The sequence below is a fragment of the Pan paniscus genome, chromosome 6, assembly GCF_029289425.2.
Source record: "Pan paniscus chromosome 6, NHGRI_mPanPan1-v2.0_pri, whole genome shotgun sequence".
Lineage (NCBI taxonomy): Eukaryota > Metazoa > Chordata > Mammalia > Primates > Hominidae > Pan > Pan paniscus.
Genome location: NC_073255.2, coordinates 145,010,151 through 145,029,584, shown reverse-complemented (window position 1 = coordinate 145,029,584; position 19,434 = coordinate 145,010,151). Strand labels below are relative to the sequence as shown.

At 38.4% G+C, this 19,434-nt stretch overlaps 1 protein-coding gene across 37 annotated transcripts in view; it reads left to right on the top strand.

Annotated features, from left to right (window-relative positions):
* The window catches only part of NRCAM (neuronal cell adhesion molecule), a 313,477-nt gene that overhangs the window by 277,456 nt on the left and 16,587 nt on the right, over positions 1-19,434 (top strand). For 7 of the 37 annotated variants that reach the window (XR_004672585.3, XM_057302933.1, XM_034964778.3 and 4 more), the window contains 8 exons: positions 821-1,046; positions 1,803-1,918; positions 3,273-3,477; positions 5,587-5,709; positions 7,009-7,194; positions 8,262-8,297; positions 15,211-15,336; positions 16,537-16,689. Coding sequence is in view for 36 of the 37 variants with exons in the window: in XM_057302933.1 (XP_057158916.1) it covers positions 821-1,046; positions 1,803-1,918; positions 3,273-3,477; positions 5,587-5,709; positions 7,009-7,194; positions 8,262-8,297; positions 15,211-15,336; positions 16,537-16,689 (1,171 nt within the window). In the remaining variant the exon portion in view is untranslated. The remainder of the gene's footprint in view (positions 1-820; positions 1,047-1,802; positions 1,919-3,272; positions 3,478-5,586; positions 5,710-7,008; positions 7,195-8,261; positions 8,298-15,210; positions 15,337-16,536; positions 16,690-19,434) is intronic. The other 30 variants (XM_057302938.1, XM_034964808.3, XM_034964804.3 and 27 more) reach the window with 7 other exon arrangements.

Here is a 19,434-nt window from a genome sequence, read left to right as displayed (position 1 = left end):
TGGTGAAACCCCGTCTCTACTAAAAATACAAAAATTAGCCGGGTGTAGTGCTGCATGCCTGTAATCCCAGCTACTCAGGAGGCTGAGGCAGGAGAATCGCTTGAACCCAGGAGGCGGAGGTTGCAGTGAGCCGAGATTACACCACTGCACTCCAGCCTGGGTGACAGAGCAAGATTCCATCTCAAAAAAAAAAAAAGAACCACCTGGAAGACATGCACCAAGCCATTCCCAGCAGTCAACTTCTTTAGTGGGGAAAGCTTATCTGTGTTTTCTGGATTTGGAAAATTAACATATATTTACTCGTAATTCAAAACCTATTTTAGGTAGAGCCATACATGCATACTTAGACATGTATACATATATGTACATACTTATATTTATACAAACATGTAGAAACAACAGAATGACAGGCTAGCCTTTTTTTAATAAAGAGGAAAACAGTCTGTAAGTTTCCATCTGCAAATAAAATGGACAATGATGTGCTATTGCACAAACAGGAATATATAAAGGATTCTATGTGACCGAAATGTCTAAAGAATCACCATCCTTGACGGTAGAGCCAGAGTTTGAAAGGTTTATGTGGTATTTATTGCATCAAGATAGTAGTTTACAACCTTTGAAATGTTGATCCCAAACAAGCTTTGAATCTCATTGCAAATGCACAATTGATAGAAGGTCCCTGGAGAAAATGGTTAATAGCTTGTGTTTTAGTATTTCAATGATCACTTTCTGTAGGTCTGGGAATTGAATTTGCTGTTCCTGTAAAAGATTGTGCAGTTGATTTGTGTTATAAGCTCTGGTTATTTGGCTTTCCTTGTAGCCCTTGAATGGTTTCGAATCTAATGGGCCAGGCCTTCAGTACAAAGTTAGCTGGCGCCAGAAAGATGGTGATGATGAGTGGACATCTGTGGTTGTGGCAAATGTATCCAAATATATTGTCTCAGGCACGCCAACCTTTGTTCCATACCTGATCAAAGTTCAGGCCCTGAATGACATGGGATTTGCCCCCGAGCCAGCTGTAGTCATGGGACATTCTGGAGAAGACCGTAAGTGATGCCATTTCCTACTTTTCCCCAGCAAAACAGACTTACCAAGGTGCAAGCCAAGGCCATTTCTCCTTGCTCAGGTTGCAAGGGAGGGAGGTGGCAATTATTTTGCACGACTTCTCTGAATTTAAACAGCCTGCTGTGTAAGAAAGAGAAGTTCAGAACGTTCAAGGTGATTGCAGTATAGTTGTCCCTTGGTATCCACAGGGGATTGGTTCCAGGATGCCCTGCCTTGGATACCCAAATCTGCAAATACTCAAGTCCCACAGATAGCCCTATGGAACCCTCCTATATGAAATATCAGCCCTCCATGTCCGTGGGTTTTGCACCCAGGAATACTGTGTTTTCCATCTTCTTTGGCTGTAGATGCAGAACCTGCAGATGTAGAGGGCTGACTGTATTTTGGGGGGAAAAAAAAATCCAAGTGTAAGTGGACCCATGCAGTTCAAACCCGTGTTGTTCAAGGGTCAATTGTACTTTTTAAAAAATCGTGTTTTCCTACTCACTGATGGTGGGAGGATCCCTTGAGTCAAGGAATTTGAGTCTAGCCTGGGCAACATAGCAAGATGCCATCTTTTAAAAAAAAAAATCTCTCACAAAGTCAAACAGATACCCCAAAATCTGTGTTCAAGCCTTAATAATCCATAGAATAGGTCTGCAGTATGCTTCAAGCCAAAATTATTAGAGAGAGTCATATTTATGGATGAAATTAAAAATAACATTGATACTTCTACCACTTCCCTGTCCTTTTCCTAGTCCCAATGGTGGCTCCTGGGAACGTGCGTGTGAATGTGGTGAACAGTACCTTAGCCGAGGTGCACTGGGACCCAGTACCTCTGAAAAGCATCCGAGGACACCTACAAGGCTATCGGGCAAGTGACAGGGGACCTTTTGTGGCTTTATTTAGTAAGGGCTGCAGCGAATGCCACTTGTCATGCACACCACAGGAGGTGGGGCTTATTTGTTTCATTGCTTTGTGAACTTGTGGACTGAAGAGTTCATTTCGCTCATTGCCTCAGGTAGCCACTGCCAGAGTTGACTTGAAATCTCACTGCATCCAAAATTAAAAAAAAAAAAAAAGTTTTCTCCATTTTTCCCACTGATGATCTAACATTCTACCAACTAAGTATGTATACAAAATGGGGAAAATTAATTTTTTAAAGACCTAGAATATTACCAACTCTAGCTAGCTTTAAAGCAATATGGACCACATGTGTTGAACACACAAAAGTATCCTGATAATCATTTAGGCATTTTTAAAATAATTCAGAATATACTTTAAGACCATATACTCTTAGCTAGGTCATTCTTATAAATATCCATTATCTTTGTTCTTGAGAGGCACTGATTTCATATTTTTTACTGATAGGCAGCCAAGCATACAGTCACTACTTTGATTTGTTAAGCCTGACCCCTAGAGGTCACTTTTTGTACTACATCACATTCAACTTTTTTTTTCCCCCTAGCATTGCCAGATTCCATATAAATGTTGACTTCTCCTGAAAATGCCTTTAAATTCATAAGAATTTAAGAAGACTTAGTAAACAACAATTCTGGATTTGTGACCAAAATTAATCAGTACTTTCTTATCCATCTCTCCAAAACCTGTGCCTGCAATCGAATACAAAAAAAAGTATTTTAAACTAAGTGATACAGTTTGATTTAGTGGAAAAATTCTAGACTTTCAGTGGAGGATCCCCTGTGGCTCTTGATACCTCTGTGGCTGTGAAAGTCACTTAGTAGCCCACACGTTCATCTGCACCATATGAATAACAGTAATAAAAGCCTCACTGTGGTGTTTACAATCACTAAATGATAGATTGTACGTGAACATGTATTAATTCTGGAAAAATATGTAAACATTGGGCAGTAATTTTTATTTTTAGAATATTTTATACAAGTAAAAGACTTAAATCCTATTGTCCTCCATTTGCCTCATGTTCTAGGGAAAACCATATGGGTCTCGTGCTGTTTTCATTTTCCTTAGACTCCTACGACAAAGTAGTGTAGCCCAGCTTTGTCATGTGGCTGTAATTTAATTTCCCTCATGATCTATGGGCTTCTATTCCTCTTGCCTCAGAATCAATATCCATAAGTTTTGCTAGTAATTTTCTTCTAAAATATACCAAGGGAATTTTCTGGAAAAACAACAATTTCAATTTTGTGAGCATAAGGAATCTTGTTTGCTCCTTTGTGCATTCCTGACTTTCGTTCTTGCTGTTTCAGATTTACTATTGGAAGACACAGAGTTCATCTAAAAGAAACAGACGTCACATTGAGAAAAAGATCCTCACCTTCCAAGGCAGCAAGACTCATGGCATGTTGCCGGGGCTAGAGCCCTTTAGCCACTACACACTGAATGTCCGAGTGGTCAATGGGAAAGGGGAGGGCCCAGCCAGCCCTGACAGAGTCTTTAATACTCCAGAAGGAGGTATGGAATGGACGTGTCTCTAAGATCTCAGGAACATATGGCATGGCCTGAGAGGTTTTGCCTGACAGAAGGGCTACTGATCAAAGTATATTCTGGAAGCCAAATGTGATTGAAATTTCTATAGATGAATACAGCACACACAAAGCTACCAAAATGTCAGATCATATGTGGGCCTAAGTGTACATAGAAGGCTTCAGAACCCAAAATGCTGCTCTGAAATGCCCTCTCCCGTGACTTAAAATTTTTCTCCACACACACTGTCTGAAACCTTGTTACTTTGACATTTATTTGGATCATTAACTTTCTGACCTGAAAGAGGTTCCATAACTTCTCTGAATGTCAGTAGCCTCATCTGAAAAGCATGAGAACCAAATTAGATAACCTAACAAAAACACCTGGAAAGGAAAATATTTCTATAAGTTATAGTTTACTTCTATAGCTTCTTTCTTAGTGCACTTTTCTAATTTATTAGAAAGTTGAACCGAGTTAGAAGGTTGCAAGTCTTGACCAAGTGGATTGGGAAGAGGAGGGAAAAGTCATTGCAGATATGGGCAACTGCAAGGCAGGGAGTAAGGAAGGACCAAATATATATTGATCCAGGAGTCAGGGGAGAAGGAATTTGGACACAGGGACAAGGGAGCCTTGTGGGTGAGGGAAAGAGGGGCCCATGTAGTAAAAAGGCTGAGGATTTGAAAAGGAAATAAAATGGGTTTTACCTATTTTAAATTTTGCAACAATATGCCACTATGACAATGGCCAGATAGCTTCTGTAGCTTGCTTAGCTCTTTTTGATAAAAGAAGTTCACAGAAGATGGACCCCACCCTGGCTGCTGATTGAAAGATTCATGATGCAGGCAGCTGCCCAGCAGCCTCTGAGAACCACCCTGCATCCCGGCTCCCATCTCATTATAAGTTTTTGTCGTCAATCTCACTGTCCCTTAGAGAGTCAGGGCTCTTCCTCCTCGATGTTTTCACAACCTGGGGACTGTAGTCCCTTAAGGAGTCAATGAATGGGTTTAATGAGCTCCATGAGCCTCCTAAAATTGTATGCAAGATAAATGTATATTTTTCCAGGGAGTGTTTATGGCTGTCATCAGATTCTCAAAAGGGTCTGTGATCCCCTAAAGTAAAGAACCACTTATTGGGTTGGGGAAGCTTAGAAGCCTAGAACTATGTGCCAGGCATGGTTTTAGGACCAGACAAAGACATCTAGGGGCCTAAAGCAGGGAAATGGCAAAGAAGATGGGGATAGGAAGAAATGGATATGATTTAGATTAAGGAAGTGGAGTTAGTGTCTGAGGAGAGGGTGGAAATGAGGCAGATAGGGAAGTTCAGGTTGACTCTGGTTTTTGGCTAGAGTGACAATAGGGAGAGTGGTTCCATTAGTTAGTTTCCAGGGGCAGTGGTAGGGGAGGTAACCATTGTGAGAGAGAGCTGCCACCAGCCATCATCCTCATGAGGAAGTGAATAAAAGATGAGTAGACATGTTTCCTCCGGTGATTTGCCAGCCTCTGCCACAGAGAACCTGAGACCCCTCGGGCCTTCCCCAGGGCCGGGGGTGTGCCAAGGTTGGGCTTTTGTCCATTCACCACCAGATCCTGGGCAGCTGTCAGCTCTCAGGATAAGAACGTTTCTGCACCTGGGCATGCTGGCCCAAAGCCCAGCAGGCAGGGCATTCTGACTGTTTGGAGACACCTGGTTTGTTAGAGAAAACAGTCCTTAATGGTCCAGAACACAGCTGCTTCCACTCAGATCCGGTTAGAATAGTTTCACTTGGTAGCTAGTTTGCTTCTATTAAGACACCATTCATGCATCAAACAAGTACTGCCTCTTTTTAAAATATTAGGTTTGAGTCCGTCTAAAGGCAAAGTCATTATGTGTTTTGAGAGGATGGTTTTATTGAATATAAATGTAAATGACAAGAGAGAAAAAGGAAGAGAATAACTAAATGGGTGCCTGTCACAGGTTTGTACTAATGTATTTTCAGCTGAATCAGGAATGAGTTACTGAAACTCAAAACCTTGAATCGTGCGAGCACGGTGAAATGTCAATTTAATACATGTTGAAACATTCAGAAATCTTTGTGTTGACTGTAAGTTCTCACTTAAGTCCCCAGTGCTCCCTCGTCTTTGAAGATTGTGAATCCAACACTGGACTCTCTCACTTTGGAATGGGATCCACCGAGCCACCCGAATGGCATTTTGACAGAGTACACCTTAAAGTATCAGCCAAGTAAGCTGCTGGGAGGAAGAGAAGGGGAAATATGTTTTTTTATTTTATTTATTATTTTAATTGACAAATAATTATACCTCCTCATGGGGTACGTAGTGATGTTTCGTTACGTATAGTGATCAGATCAGGGGAATTCGCATATTCATCTTCTCAAATATTTATCATTTATTTGTGTTGGAAACATTTAATATCCTCCCTCTAGCTGTGTAAGGAACACCAGAACTTAGTCTTTGTATCTAGCTATCATTTTGTATCATATATATATATATATATATATATATATATATTTGAGACAGAGTCTCGCTCTGTCACCCAGGCTGGAGTGCAGTGGTGAGATCTTGGCTCACTGCAAGCTCCACCTCCCGAGTTCACACCATTCTCCTCCGTCAGCCTCCCGAGTAGCTGGGACTACAGGCGCCCACCACCATGCCCGGCAAATTTTTTGTATTTTTAGTAGAGACGGGGTTTCACCATGTTAGCCAGGATGGTCTTGATCTCCTGACCTCGTGATCCGCCCACCTCGGCCTCCCAAAGTGCTGGGATTACAGGCGTGAGCCACTGCGCCCAGCCTTCCCTTTAACTGATATCTCCCTATCTCGCCTTCCCTCTGTCCTTCCTTTATTTCTGGGATCCTGTGTTCTACTTTTTACTTCTGTGACATGAACTTTTTTTAGCTTTCACCTATGAGTGAGAACATGTGGTGTTTAACTTAACTGTTATCAAAAAATACAAGCTAGTTTTTCTTTATATCTGTAGAATATATACATATACCTTCAAGTGTTGTTTCAGAAAGAACTTCAAATCTTACTTTTTAAAGAAAAATGATGTCTATGTTATTAAAAATTAAGCAATCTGTAGAATAATACAGACCTTTAGGAGTGGGGTTTAGGTGAGTCCTGTCATTAAATCACATATGCATTTTCTACAAATAGAAAATGGTTCCTTTGGCAAAAGTCCTCTGAAGAAAAATGTTTGGGGTTATTTAACAATACAGCTCCACCTGCAAGAACACAGGGGAAAAAATTCTATTGTGATTCAACCACAACATTCTTCTAGTTTATTAGCCAATAGAGAACATACTGCCCCTTGTGATATATGATATGATATGATACGATATGATAGAACATAGCATAGGAGCTGTTAAAAGGTTATCACTTAGTTATGCTGGGGAAAGAGTGGGTGGGATTATAAAAGTCAATGTAAGCCAGGTTGAACATTTTTAGTTGACGTATTTATTTATAATAGTATTCCTATAGCAGTTAATGGAGAATGCACTTGTTCATTATTTCTTATTGACAGTTAACAGCACACATGAATTAGGCCCTCTGGTAGATTTGAAAATTCCTGCCAACAAGACACGGTGGACTTTAAAAAATTTAAATTTCAGCACTCGATATAAGTTTTATTTCTATGCACAAACATCAGCAGGATCAGGAAGTCAAATTACAGAGGAAGCAGTAACAACTGTGGATGAAGGTAAGATGGGTATGTATAAAATCCATATAATTATAAGCATCATGAAATAAAAATCTTTAAGTTTATGCTTTTTCCTTCTTGCTATGGAGCGTCTGTCTTACCTGATTAACGCAAACACTTATTTGTAATTTCTCATTCTGATATATAATCAGCTATTTAGTTCATATTGGACTAACTGATATTTTTCAACTCCATGTGAAACTTTTTTAAACTTACATTAAAATCTTAGTGTGGGAGTGAGTAAACATAATATTTTCCACACTTGAATTTGAAGTTCAGGGGAATGTTGTTTCCTGTTTACAACTTTATATATTATATATATTCATGCACAAACATATATATGTACACATACATATAATACACACATATGCATACACAGACATACACATCTATATACACACAAATATATGTAATTCAAGTTCTGGTCCTGATTTACTGGAAATAATTTTCTAGTTCACATATCAATTTACATTTTCTAGCAAGGAAATCGAAACAGTTATTAAAGAGTGCATTTATTTTGTGTTTGAGCAAAAGATTTTGCATTTTGGTATGTACAAAGAAAGCAAAATAGCCCATTACGGTATTTAGAAAAGGAATTAACACTTCTTTTCATACTTTAAAAAGTTATTCTGAAATCTTGAGATTCAATGAAAATTATCAAAAATATTATAAAAGGTTTTCTGGTTTTGCATGTCTCTAAATTGTAGAGTTGCTTAAGGATTATTCATTTGACTATCTTTGATAGCATAAAAAATTGACAATTTCTATCCAAAAATTGGTTTGAAATATCCTAAGCCTTCATACATAATCAACAAGTATGAATAATGCACCTTAAGTAATGTGTTTGAATACTGGGTATTCAAACTGGGTATCCTGATAAAATGTTGGTACTGGATTTGAATACTAGATAAGTTTGGGGACACCAACATATCTTTGTCCCCTATACCTGATGTGGTACACTTCATTCTTCTTGCATGCTTTAGCATTTTAATAAGTGTTTTTGTATCGCTATACCTGCTCATGGGTGTGTTACATCTAACTATATAGTGTCCTATTTCTGTTTCCCTTCATTAAAGCTGGTATTCTTCCACCTGATGTAGGTGCAGGCAAAGGTAAAATAATTCATCTGCATGACTTTATACATGTGTGAAATTTGCAATGTGAAACATGGGGAAGTGCAGCATGGGTAAAACAGAGAAAATATGCTTTGAACCACCAAAAGAAGAGAAGATCTCATCCAATCTTGGCTTTAAAATTAATTTCTAGTCCTTTCTTTACAAGTAGAAAGCCACATATTGAATTCTCAAAAAATTTTTTCTTGAGACTTATCCCTGGTACAAATCCTAATCTTAGCTTCTAATACTATGATTTTGGCTGGATCAGACAGGACCAAAACTGTGTATTTGTCACAGATCCTCTATATGGCCATGCCACATTATTTGGGGTTCAGAAATATTAGCCCTGTGATGAAAACAGCCTGGTAGAAATCAGATCAACCAAGCTTCCTGTTCTATTCTGGTTTAGCTGCTCTCCTTGTAGACACAGTGTACACTCGGCTGCCATTGCACAAAACTGTCCATTTGGAATTACAGCGTAGCAATGCCCTCCAACTGGTTTGGGACTAAGTCTCCCCGAGCTTAGGGTCCCCTGCAAGTGAGTCTTCCAGGTGACCCATATGCTCTTCTCAAATGTGTTATCCCACCCATCCTGTCTTCACCCAACTGCCTAAGTCTCTTCCTCCTGAGTAATAGCCAACAATCCACAATGGATTTTGTTCTCCTTTATTTCTGACAGCTCTCTGGGTCAGAAAGATTTGTTGGGAGAATGGTGCTTGAATAAGTTGTAATATGTCTTCCATTAGTGGCAATGCCAAAGATGCCCCAGTCTTTGACCCCTGGCTGCTGGTTGACCAGTCAGCTTTTTAGAGAGCAGTGGAGTACCTGCCACTGGGCACTGTTTTCACGTGGCATGCCCATGGTCAGGGGCTTTCGCACATCAGGTGAGTATAAACAGGAATGAAGAAAAGGAAGACCAAGAGAAAAATGTGCTTTGCCCTATGTTATTCAACTCCTGTGAGCTTAGACTTGATAGATTTATTCTGTTTGCTTAGAAATTTGCTTATATTCAGAGCTTTGGTAAATTACAAAATATCGATCAGATAGATTTTGGAGTTATTGAATAAGGACTGTAGCCATTTTCAGTAATCTTAAGAGTATTATATTTGTGTTTTTAGACTTGAAAGGACGAAGTTGTAAAAATTCAAAATTTCTATATCATAGAGTGATGTAAACTTACTTCTATTTATTTGTATACTTCCTTCCTATGATAATTAGATATCAATTAAAATCATTAGTTGTTTTACAATAATATATTGCTTTATAACTTCAATTGGAGCATTTCACTAAAAGCCTGGCCTTGTTTCCTATGCAGTGGACATGTCACTGTGGCTGTGCCTAGAGCTGATAGCAGAGAAATTGTGCTTCAGCAGGACTGTCTGTGAAGCAAGTCTGAATTCTCAGTGGACTTGTCACGTTAGAAGTAGATATGCACTCCACTGGAAAAACATCACCCCTCTGTTTTTAATAAATTAAAACTAAATTCTATATTTAAACAGTTTTGGTTTTACCATTTGATGTTACTAATTTGAATTGTGAGCTACTGATGATTAGAGAGACAAGCAAAAATGGAGTGTCTGAAAGTTCATTAAGCCCCCAGTATTAAAATCTGATGGATCTTAGATAAGAAAAGAATAGCGTTTAAATAAGGGGGAAAAAAGCTAACTCTGACCTTAATTTTAATATGGTTTATTTTAATAGTATAGCAGTAGTTAAGTATGGCTTACATAAGAGGATATTTTGCCAGTAAGACTTTAAACTGCTCAAGCATAATTTGTGATCCTGGGTTTTCCTTCCTTAAAAATACTTCTTTTTTTCAATCTGAAAATGAATTCTATCCTCTTCACTATTTCCCTTCTCCATATGGAATTTAACTGCTCTGTGACAGGAGAAAAATTAAAGTTCTCCACTATCCTCCCAAATTTTAATTTTTTAAATGTATCTTTTACATTTTTATTTAAATCAGGACAATAGGGAATAAATAAGAGATGAATAAAGAGGAAACGTGATATCCTTAGCTATAGAAGCATCAGTATGGCCGGGCGTGGTGGCTCACACCTGTAATCCCAACAGTTTGGGAGGCTGAGGCGGGCAGATCACCTGAGGTCAGGAGTTCAAGACGAGCCTGGCCAGCATGATGAAACCCCATCTCTACTAAAAATATAAAAATTAGTTGGGCGTGTTGTTGGGTGCCTGTAATCCCAGCTACTCAGGAGGCTGAGGCAGGAAAATTGTTTGAACTCAGGAGGTAGAGGTTGCAGTGAGCTGAGATTGCACCATTGCACTCCAGCCTGGGCAACGAGCAAAACTCCATCTCAAAAAAAAAAAAAAAAATCAACATCTCATAAGATTTTATTATGAATTATGATTTCATGAAAAGTAGTTTTAATTCATTTCTGGTCAAAGAGGGGAAAAGAAATGCATCTGAGTTTACATTTTTAAACTTTCTTACAGATTTTAAGAGATGTTAATGAAACCTAAGTTTTCAAATGTATAATTACAAAAGGATTATAAACCTGAAGGAAAACCCAGGATAATTCAATTAACTATATGATGCCATACTAACCCTTCTTCTTACCATTCTCCTCAAGATAATTACATACTGAAGACCTTTGAGTCATTTATTTTTGTCCTTTTCTTTGTTGGATTAAAGCTCTCAATATTTGTGTAGGAATTATAGTTGATTGGCATATTTTTTCAATTTCTATGTCTCATTAAATGAGGCTGGGTGTGGTGGCTCATGCCTGTAATCCCAGCACTTTGGGAAGCTGAGGCGGGCAGATCACTTGAGGTCAGGAATTCGAGACCAGCCTAGCCAACGTGGTGAAACCCCATCTCTACTAAAAATACCAAAATTAGCCAGGCGTGGTAGTACACACCTGTAGTCCTAGCTGCCCGGGAGGCAGAGGCAGGAGAATTGTTTTAACCCAGGAGGCAGAGGCTGCAGTGAGCTGGAGGCTGCACTGAGCCAAGATTGCACCACTGCACCCCAGCCTGGGCGACAGAATGAGACTCCATTTCATAAATAAATAAATAAATGATTTCAGGGTCTGGAATTCTAGGAAGTAGACTGTGAAGGCATGTATAGAAATGAACCAAAAATGTGCAGGCTCAAAAAGATTTATGTTCCCAGTATTGCTGATGATCCACAATGCCATATCCATTGCATGTAATCTGGCGCTCTGAGGACCAAGCATCAAAATACTTTTATAGGGTAATTAGTTGGAATACAGAAACAGGGATAAACTAACTGGCAAAGCAGGAATCTGCATTCTTGACCTAACTTGCAGCCTACTATGGTCAACCAATTAGGAGTGAGCAGAGAAGAGCATTGAGGATCAGCTAGTGGTGAATCCCTTCTGTGATCTGACTCTCACTACATTATTTTACTAAAGAACCAGTAAATAAAAAATAAAATTCCTTTTTTGGCCTATACGAAAACAAAACAAGACATCTAGAAGCATAGAAGGTTCAATCAGTTCAACACTGAATGTCTCTCTGGCACATAAAATGCACCCGCGTTTGTTTAAGAAGCTGTGTATAAAGACAGTAAGACAAACCCTGGCCTTGACATGCTTAAAATCTGGCAGGTAAGACCAACGTATAGAAAGAGTAATAAATTGATGCTAAACTAGAAATTGGAGCAAAATGTTATCTGAATATAGAGGTGTGAACCATTTTTTTCGCCAAGCGGGATCAGGAAAAGCTTCACAAAGAAAATAATATTGAACTGGGCCTTGAAGCCCAGTTTTTGTTTTGTTTTATTTTTGTCAGATGAGTCAGGGAGTTGCAGTGTGTAAAGTCTTGGTAGGGGTCATAAGCACATGGCGTTTGAAAACATACCGGATGTCTGGGTTATACCAAGCGGTCCACTTAGGCTGACTTGTAGAGAGTGTGTGGAAAAGAGAAGACCCTGAGATGGGACTGGAGCAGTGGGCGGGGCCAGATGGTAACAGCTCTGAAGGGCCATGAATGCTTTGCTAAGGAATTTGTATTTACCTGTAGGCAGAGTTTTAAACCGAGAAGTGGCTAGATAAGAGTTGTAGTTTCAGCAGCTAAAATGTAGGTAACTACACTGGCGGTATCTACAGAGGAAGACTTACAGTTGGGAGAGGCACACCGGAAGCAGCCCGTTGGGAAAGCCCAGAGAAAGGGGACACTACAGCTCCCTTGTATGGTACAACATAGGTGCTCTGTGAGTGAGAAGATGGATGAGTGGGGATTAAAAGGAAGGAGAGTTCGAATTCCCTGTGGTAAAAGTGGCTAAACAGCATGCCTTAGGAAATTGTGGTATCTTTTCTGGGTACCTTTAAGAATAAGCTAAATGCAAATTTCCAGTGTATAATACTTTATTATTAACTATAATTAGTAATATAATGCTGTACATTAGATCTCTAGAACTTGTTCATCTTATAACTGAAAGTTTGTACCCTTTGACCAACATCTCCCATTTCCCCAACCCCCACCCCACCTCTAGCCCCTGGCAACCACTATTCTACACTCTTTCTCTAAGTACAACTTTTTTAGATTCCACATGTGAACCCCGAAAATCTGAGACAGGTTTCAGTTAATTTAGAAAGTTTATTTGCCCAGGTTGAGAACATATGCCCGTGACATACCCATAGCTCAGGAGACCCTGAAGACATGTGCCCAAGGTGGCCAGAGCACAGTTTGGTTTTATACACTTTAGGGAGATATGACACATCAATCAACACATGTGAGATGAACATTGGTTTGGTCTGGAAAGGAGGGACAACTCGAAGCAGGGAGTTTCTAGGTCATAGGTAGGTGAGAGACAAACGGTTGCATTCTTTTTGAGTTTCTGATGAGCCTCTCCGAAGGAGGCAATCAGATACGCATTTATCTCAGTGAGCAGAGGGATGACTTTGAAAAGAATGGGAGGCAGGTTTGTCCTAAGCAGCTCCCAGATTGACTTTTCCCTTTAGCTTAGTGATTCTGGGACCCAAAGATTTATTTTCCTTTCACACACATTTAAGTGAGATCACGCAATATTTGCCTTTCTGTGTCTGGATTATTTTACTTAGCATAGTATCCTCCAGGTTCATCCATGTTGTTGCAAATGGCAGGATTTCCTTTTTTTTAAAGTCGGAATAATATTCCATTGTGTAAATATATATATATGGTAATTTCTTTATCCATTCATCTGTCAATGGATATTTAGGTTGTTTTCATGTCTTGACTATTGTGAATAATGCTGCAATGAATTTAGGAGAGTCGATACTCGTAGAGATAATGATTTCATTTCAATAAAACTAGAAACAAAATCATAATAATGAACAGTTTAGAGAAGAAACTCTGAGAAGGGAGCACCCATAGAAACCAATGTAAAATATAAGAAGAAACTAAATGCTTTTCCGTTAGAAGTATTTTGCTCTTCTGTTAGTAAATGCTCTTGTGTTAGAAGTATTATGTTTCTGCCTTGAACATCTTCCATATTACTCCAAGATTAAATTCCTGTTTCAATATTCCAAAATTTTTTAAGAAAATTAATGTTTTTCCTGGGTTGCCATCGATGTTTTACACATGTGTGCATATTTACTGTCATTGATTGATCATATTCCTATTATTTTACCTATAAGAAGAAAATCTCAGAAAACTAAAATTAATTAGGTCCACAGAAGGACTCTGCATAATTCAGTAATCAGTTTTGCCCTCTGCTGTTTCCCCATGCTTAGCACAAAGAGATACAAAATTTGCATGTGTTGTTGAATTATATTTCAGAAGTCAAAAGCATTATTTAACTGCTTTAATATCTTTCTTTTCTTAATTCTAAGAAATGTAATTTTATTACATTTATTTGAACAAAGGTCTTTAGCGTCTACATTTTATAAACATATCTTAGAATATAATTTTAGTGTCTTGGTAAACCCATTGATGCTGTCTGATTGACTATCCTAGTAAATTTTATGTGAGATAATAAATTGATCTTTTTTAACTACCCAAGTTAACACATCTGTAAATGTTTCATTTTTAGTTTAAGCTATTGAGGTAGGACTGATAGAATTGCCTGCCTCAGGTATTCAAATAACATTTTTTAATGACTTTAGATGTTGTCTTTACCCAGTAGCAAGCATGTAGCATCATCTGGTCTCCATAATTTGGATTTTTAAGAAGCTATTTAGGTTGCACTATGATTTTTCAGAAAATGCTTTGTAACAAACAGTTAACAGGTAAGATTGTCTTCCTCTCTAGGAAATGTTACATGAAATAGTTTTTACTCCTTTTATTTATTCTTTCTTAACTTCTGATAGAACACATCTGGAAATTCCTTTTGCAGCTTCTCTTCCAACATACCCTTACCATCCATCATTCTCTAAAGCAGGGGTTTCTTACCTGGGGTCCCTGAGTTTCCCAGTGATACTCAAAGAAGTCTGTTTTTTAAAACAGATCAAAAACGCTGTTCAAAGGGGCATTCTCTGTCACACCAACACAGATTTTTTAAAGACCTGCATTGAGATGACAAATAGGTTTGAAAAGTAGCCACATAGTATTGGGTTTTACCTTGGCGTCTCTGACATTCCATGATGACGTCTATCCCTGGGATTGTTCAGCAATCCCCCTCTCCATCACACTTTAGTAAATGAAGACGGTGACATTTCCCGGGACTGTATCTAATGGACAACAGTTAACATTGTTCAGAACCCATATAATAGAACTCACAAATTTTAATATTATGCGTCATTATTTCTGATTATTAATTTCCTAGTGCTGAATTTAAGAAACAAAAACCTTTCTGTAATGAAAGCAAAGCATGAGTGAACCCTAAATTTTAGCAGTAAATTCTATTTAATTCTATTTGCACAATTTCAGAGTATTTAAACTTATTTTATATTCGTGTGTATGGTGTTGCAATATGATTGTTTGTTTTATTTTTCTATTGTATGTTTAGTTCAAGCAGTAAATCCCAGGATCAGCAATCTTACTGCTGCAGCTGCTGAGACCTATGCCAATATCAGTTGGGAATATGAGGGACCAGAGCATGTGAACTTTTATGTTGAATATGGTGTAGCAGGCAGTAAGAAACAATTTCATTACCAGATTTTTAATTTGGGGGATGCATTTTAAAAGATTAAAAACATTCTTAAGAATTTACTATGGATCATCTTGAAAAATAACTTGATCCAATTAAATGAATGAGTTATCTAAAAAAATTATAGTGAACCATCAGCCTACCACATATTATATGCACAACTAGGAATTGCTTTTTTATGTTATTAATAACAGAGGGCATATGTTCCATTATGTATGTTATTTTCATATCATAGTACTTGAAACTAGTTCTGTGCCCACAACACATAAACAAGAGTAAGAAGGAATAATTATATTTGCAAGTACAATAGAAAAGAAGAAAAGGTTTTTTTTTCAAATCGGATCTTGAAGTAACAGAAATCAAACTGACTTGAAAGTATTCATTTTGCCCTGACTAGCCCAACAGAATTTTATAAGAAACCGCAGAAAATTAATACTTTGGGAGAGCATTCATTATGTTTTAACGTTTGATGTATTCTCAAGTCAGGCACTCTTCGTAGATCCTGGCCACATCTACTGGGAGATGGGGCAGCTTTCACTTTCAGCAGTTTATGAAAAGCCAGTACCCCCCTCCTAAGTGCAGTGTGCTTACATAGAACAAATGAGGTGGCCAATAAATGTTTGTGACAAAATGTTGAACAGAGTCCAACTTTCTGTTTAAGCCTTTATCATGCAAGTAAATGTTTTTAGAAATGATGATCCCTTTAGAAAAACCAGTACTTGGGAAAGGTTGAATCGATTAATTGGATACGTTGGAAGGCATTTAAGTTTACTAAAAGATTCATCTTGTGAATCATAAAAAACAATTCTTCCCATAGTTCACTTAAGCTAATTAATGTATATCAGTTCTTTTGAGAAACATCTTTAGAGAAACTCAACAGTTTCATAAGGCAAGGTGCAGATAAAGAACCTTCCTTTGTATTAAAGAGGAGAATTAATACAATGGGAATATATACAATTAATAAGCAAGCTAGATACCCAGTCTATTTTTCTTTGAGGATATTTTCCTGTAGGTCATTGTAATTGATTTGTTTGACATGACTACATTTATAATAATCTAAAATGGTAAACCTAAGCATCCTACATCTTGTCTTTAGCTTATAAAGAATTTTCCTTTCTTGAAGCATTAAGTGACTTCTGGTCCCTTAAAATATTCAAATGTGTTGTTTTTGCAAAATTTCCATAGGCAAAGAAGAATGGAGAAAAGAAATTGTAAATGGTTCTCGGAGCTTCTTTGGGTTAAAGGGTCTAATGCCAGGAACAGCATACAAAGTTCGAGTTGGTGCTGTGGGGGACTCTGGTTTTGTGAGTTCAGAGGATGTGTTTGAGACAGGCCCAGGTGAGGCGCACACCACACCTGTTCTGGCTCCCGCTCAGAGGTGGAGGCCGCCAGGTGCTCCAGCTGGAGATGGGGGCTGGTGGAGCTGTGTTATGGGTAGGGCATGAATGTCTTTCTATGGGGCCCTGTTGGGTTGGGAGTTTTGGTTTTTGTCTTTGGTTCTTTATATCAAATGAATTACGGAATTTAGCAAATCATCTAGCCACATTATTACCAAAAACCATCAGAAAAATAGACTTAAATATGATTTTAACTTATATTATTTAAAGAATTCAATTGTTCATGTCACATGTATAAACTTTCCCTCAGTGTTAAACTGAAATTTTTTAAGTGCTTTTGAAGATGAAAGAACTTATAAGAAAGTCACAATTCTGGCCGGGCGCGGTAGCTCACGCCTGTAATCCTAGCACTTAGGGAGGCCGAGGCAGGCGGATCACCTGAGGTCAGGAGTTCGAGACCAGCCTGGCCAACATGATGAAACCCCGTCTCTACTAAAAATACAATAATTAGCTGGGCATGGTGGTGGGCGCCTGTAATCCCAGCTACTCAGGAGGCTGAGGCAGGAGAATCACTTGAACCCGGGAGGCAGAGGTTGCGGTGAGCCAAGATTGCGCTATTGCTCTCTAGCCTGGGTGACAGAGTAAGACTCCGTCTCAAAAAAAAAAAAAAGAAAGAAAAGAAAGAAAGTCACAATTCTTTATTTCAAAATGGCCTACAACCCAGCAGAACCCTGCAGTCAGCTTAGACAACTGATACAGATATTATTACATTTGTATGGAACAAGAACTTGTACAATTCATATGCTACATTTTTTATCACACCAAATTTTACTGCCTGTATATATTTACTTATGTGAATATTAACAAAATATGCAAGTAAAAAGTGAAGTTTCTAAAATAAAGAAAAATGTTCATGTGAAACATGAGAGCATTCGTATTTGCTCACTAGATGGAGAACAATCCCTGCTTACTTACATTTCAACAAGAGTTGTTTGTGGTACATGTTCACTCTGTGGTTCATACCCCCATGTTATTTTCAGTCACTCCATGCATTCTTAAAGAAATGTGCATATCCTGTAGAATACATTACACAATGTATTTTTTGTGACTTTCATTAACAAAGCATTATGATTTTTAAAGTCAGTTTTTACAATTTAGAAAAATATAAATCATAAGTGGTTTTTAAAAAGAAACAACAATAATGTATTAAACTATATTTTAAAGATATTCATTTGCTAAAATCATAATGTTTTAAGAAAACCACACATTTTATTCTGTTCTTTGTATTTCATATCCATTTATGTATATAGTTCTAGGAAACCAGTGTGTTAAGCTTAAAAGGGGAATATCTAATCAATTCATAGCTAGTTTACAAGGTTTTTGTTTGTTATTGATAACTTTTATTTTCAAAATACTAAAAGTCAAGTAGATATTATCTTCATATATAGCTGGAATGCTAATAATAGTAATGGGACTAGCATTTAGTCAGCTCTCCTATACAGCAGGAAGTGGTTTTCTCATTCAGTCCTTATAACAATCCTATGATGTAGGCACCATTATTACTCCACTTACCCCTCAAGTCAGAGAGGTCGAGTACCTGCCAGGTCGCCCAGTAGGAACGTGACAGAGCTGGGATTAGAAGCTTGTCATTCCATCTCCAGAAGAAAGGCCTCACTATACCCCCACTGCAGGGTCACAAAGGTCCACAGGCCAAGGAGGACAGGCTGTCTCAGAAAGGGCAGCTTCAGTCAACACTTGGTATATCCAATCAGTGATTCTGGACCCCTGCAGGCTGCATGTGGTTACTGGTTCTGGATTATTTATGAAGAATCTACTATGTATAAAAATGACCTGTTGTTAAAATTGTTAGAAATGTTTAGGAAAGGAAAAAGTGACTTTATCCAAAGTTAGATTCACCCTCAAAATCAAGTTGTAGCATTTGTTGTCCTTCTATAGGACAAAAGACAACTCCTTTAGAAAATTATTTTTCACTCAGCAGTGTAATGCCTACAGTTCCAGCAGCAACTGCCAGATAGTTTGAGGTGAGTAATCGTGATAGGTGGGCCTTCTTGTGTGCCAGTGATGGAGAGACAGGACAAGGTCACAACCAGTTCTTGTCACTTTTTACATATAAATGTATTAAAAAGAACAAATATTGATTCAACTCTAGTGACCTTAGTTAACACATCGCCTGTAAGAGCAAATGCTGCCAGCATTCTAGAATGCCTCAGTTTACCATTACGCTGCCTCCCTTTTCCCAGTTCACAGTGCTTCATCCTTTGGGGCTGCTGGGTTAACTCCAGTGTGAAAGCACCGTCTTCCACTGCTCCTGCTCCTGCTCCTGCTCCTCCTCTCCTCTCCTCTCCTCTCCTCTCCTCTCCTCCCGCTGGGTTCCGGGGTGTAAGGATGTCAATATTTGGCATGAAAGCATATCATTGGCTAATTTTTAAACTCTGCATTCATGATCTACTTCTCTCTCTTTCTCTGATTTCTGCTAATTTTAGGACACTAGACTCAACTTTATCTATAGTTATTTCATGAATCTTCCTACCATTACACCATCTCTCCCTTTTATACCCTGGATTTCTAAGGTATATTTCTTAACTTTTTTCCTATGGCACAAACTGAAAAACAAACGAGATAGGCGGTGTCCTGATGCTGCGCTTCTTCCCCGTACTACTGGTATGACCTTTCATTACCGCCACCCCACCCGGTATGACCTCTCATTACCGCCACCCCACCTGGT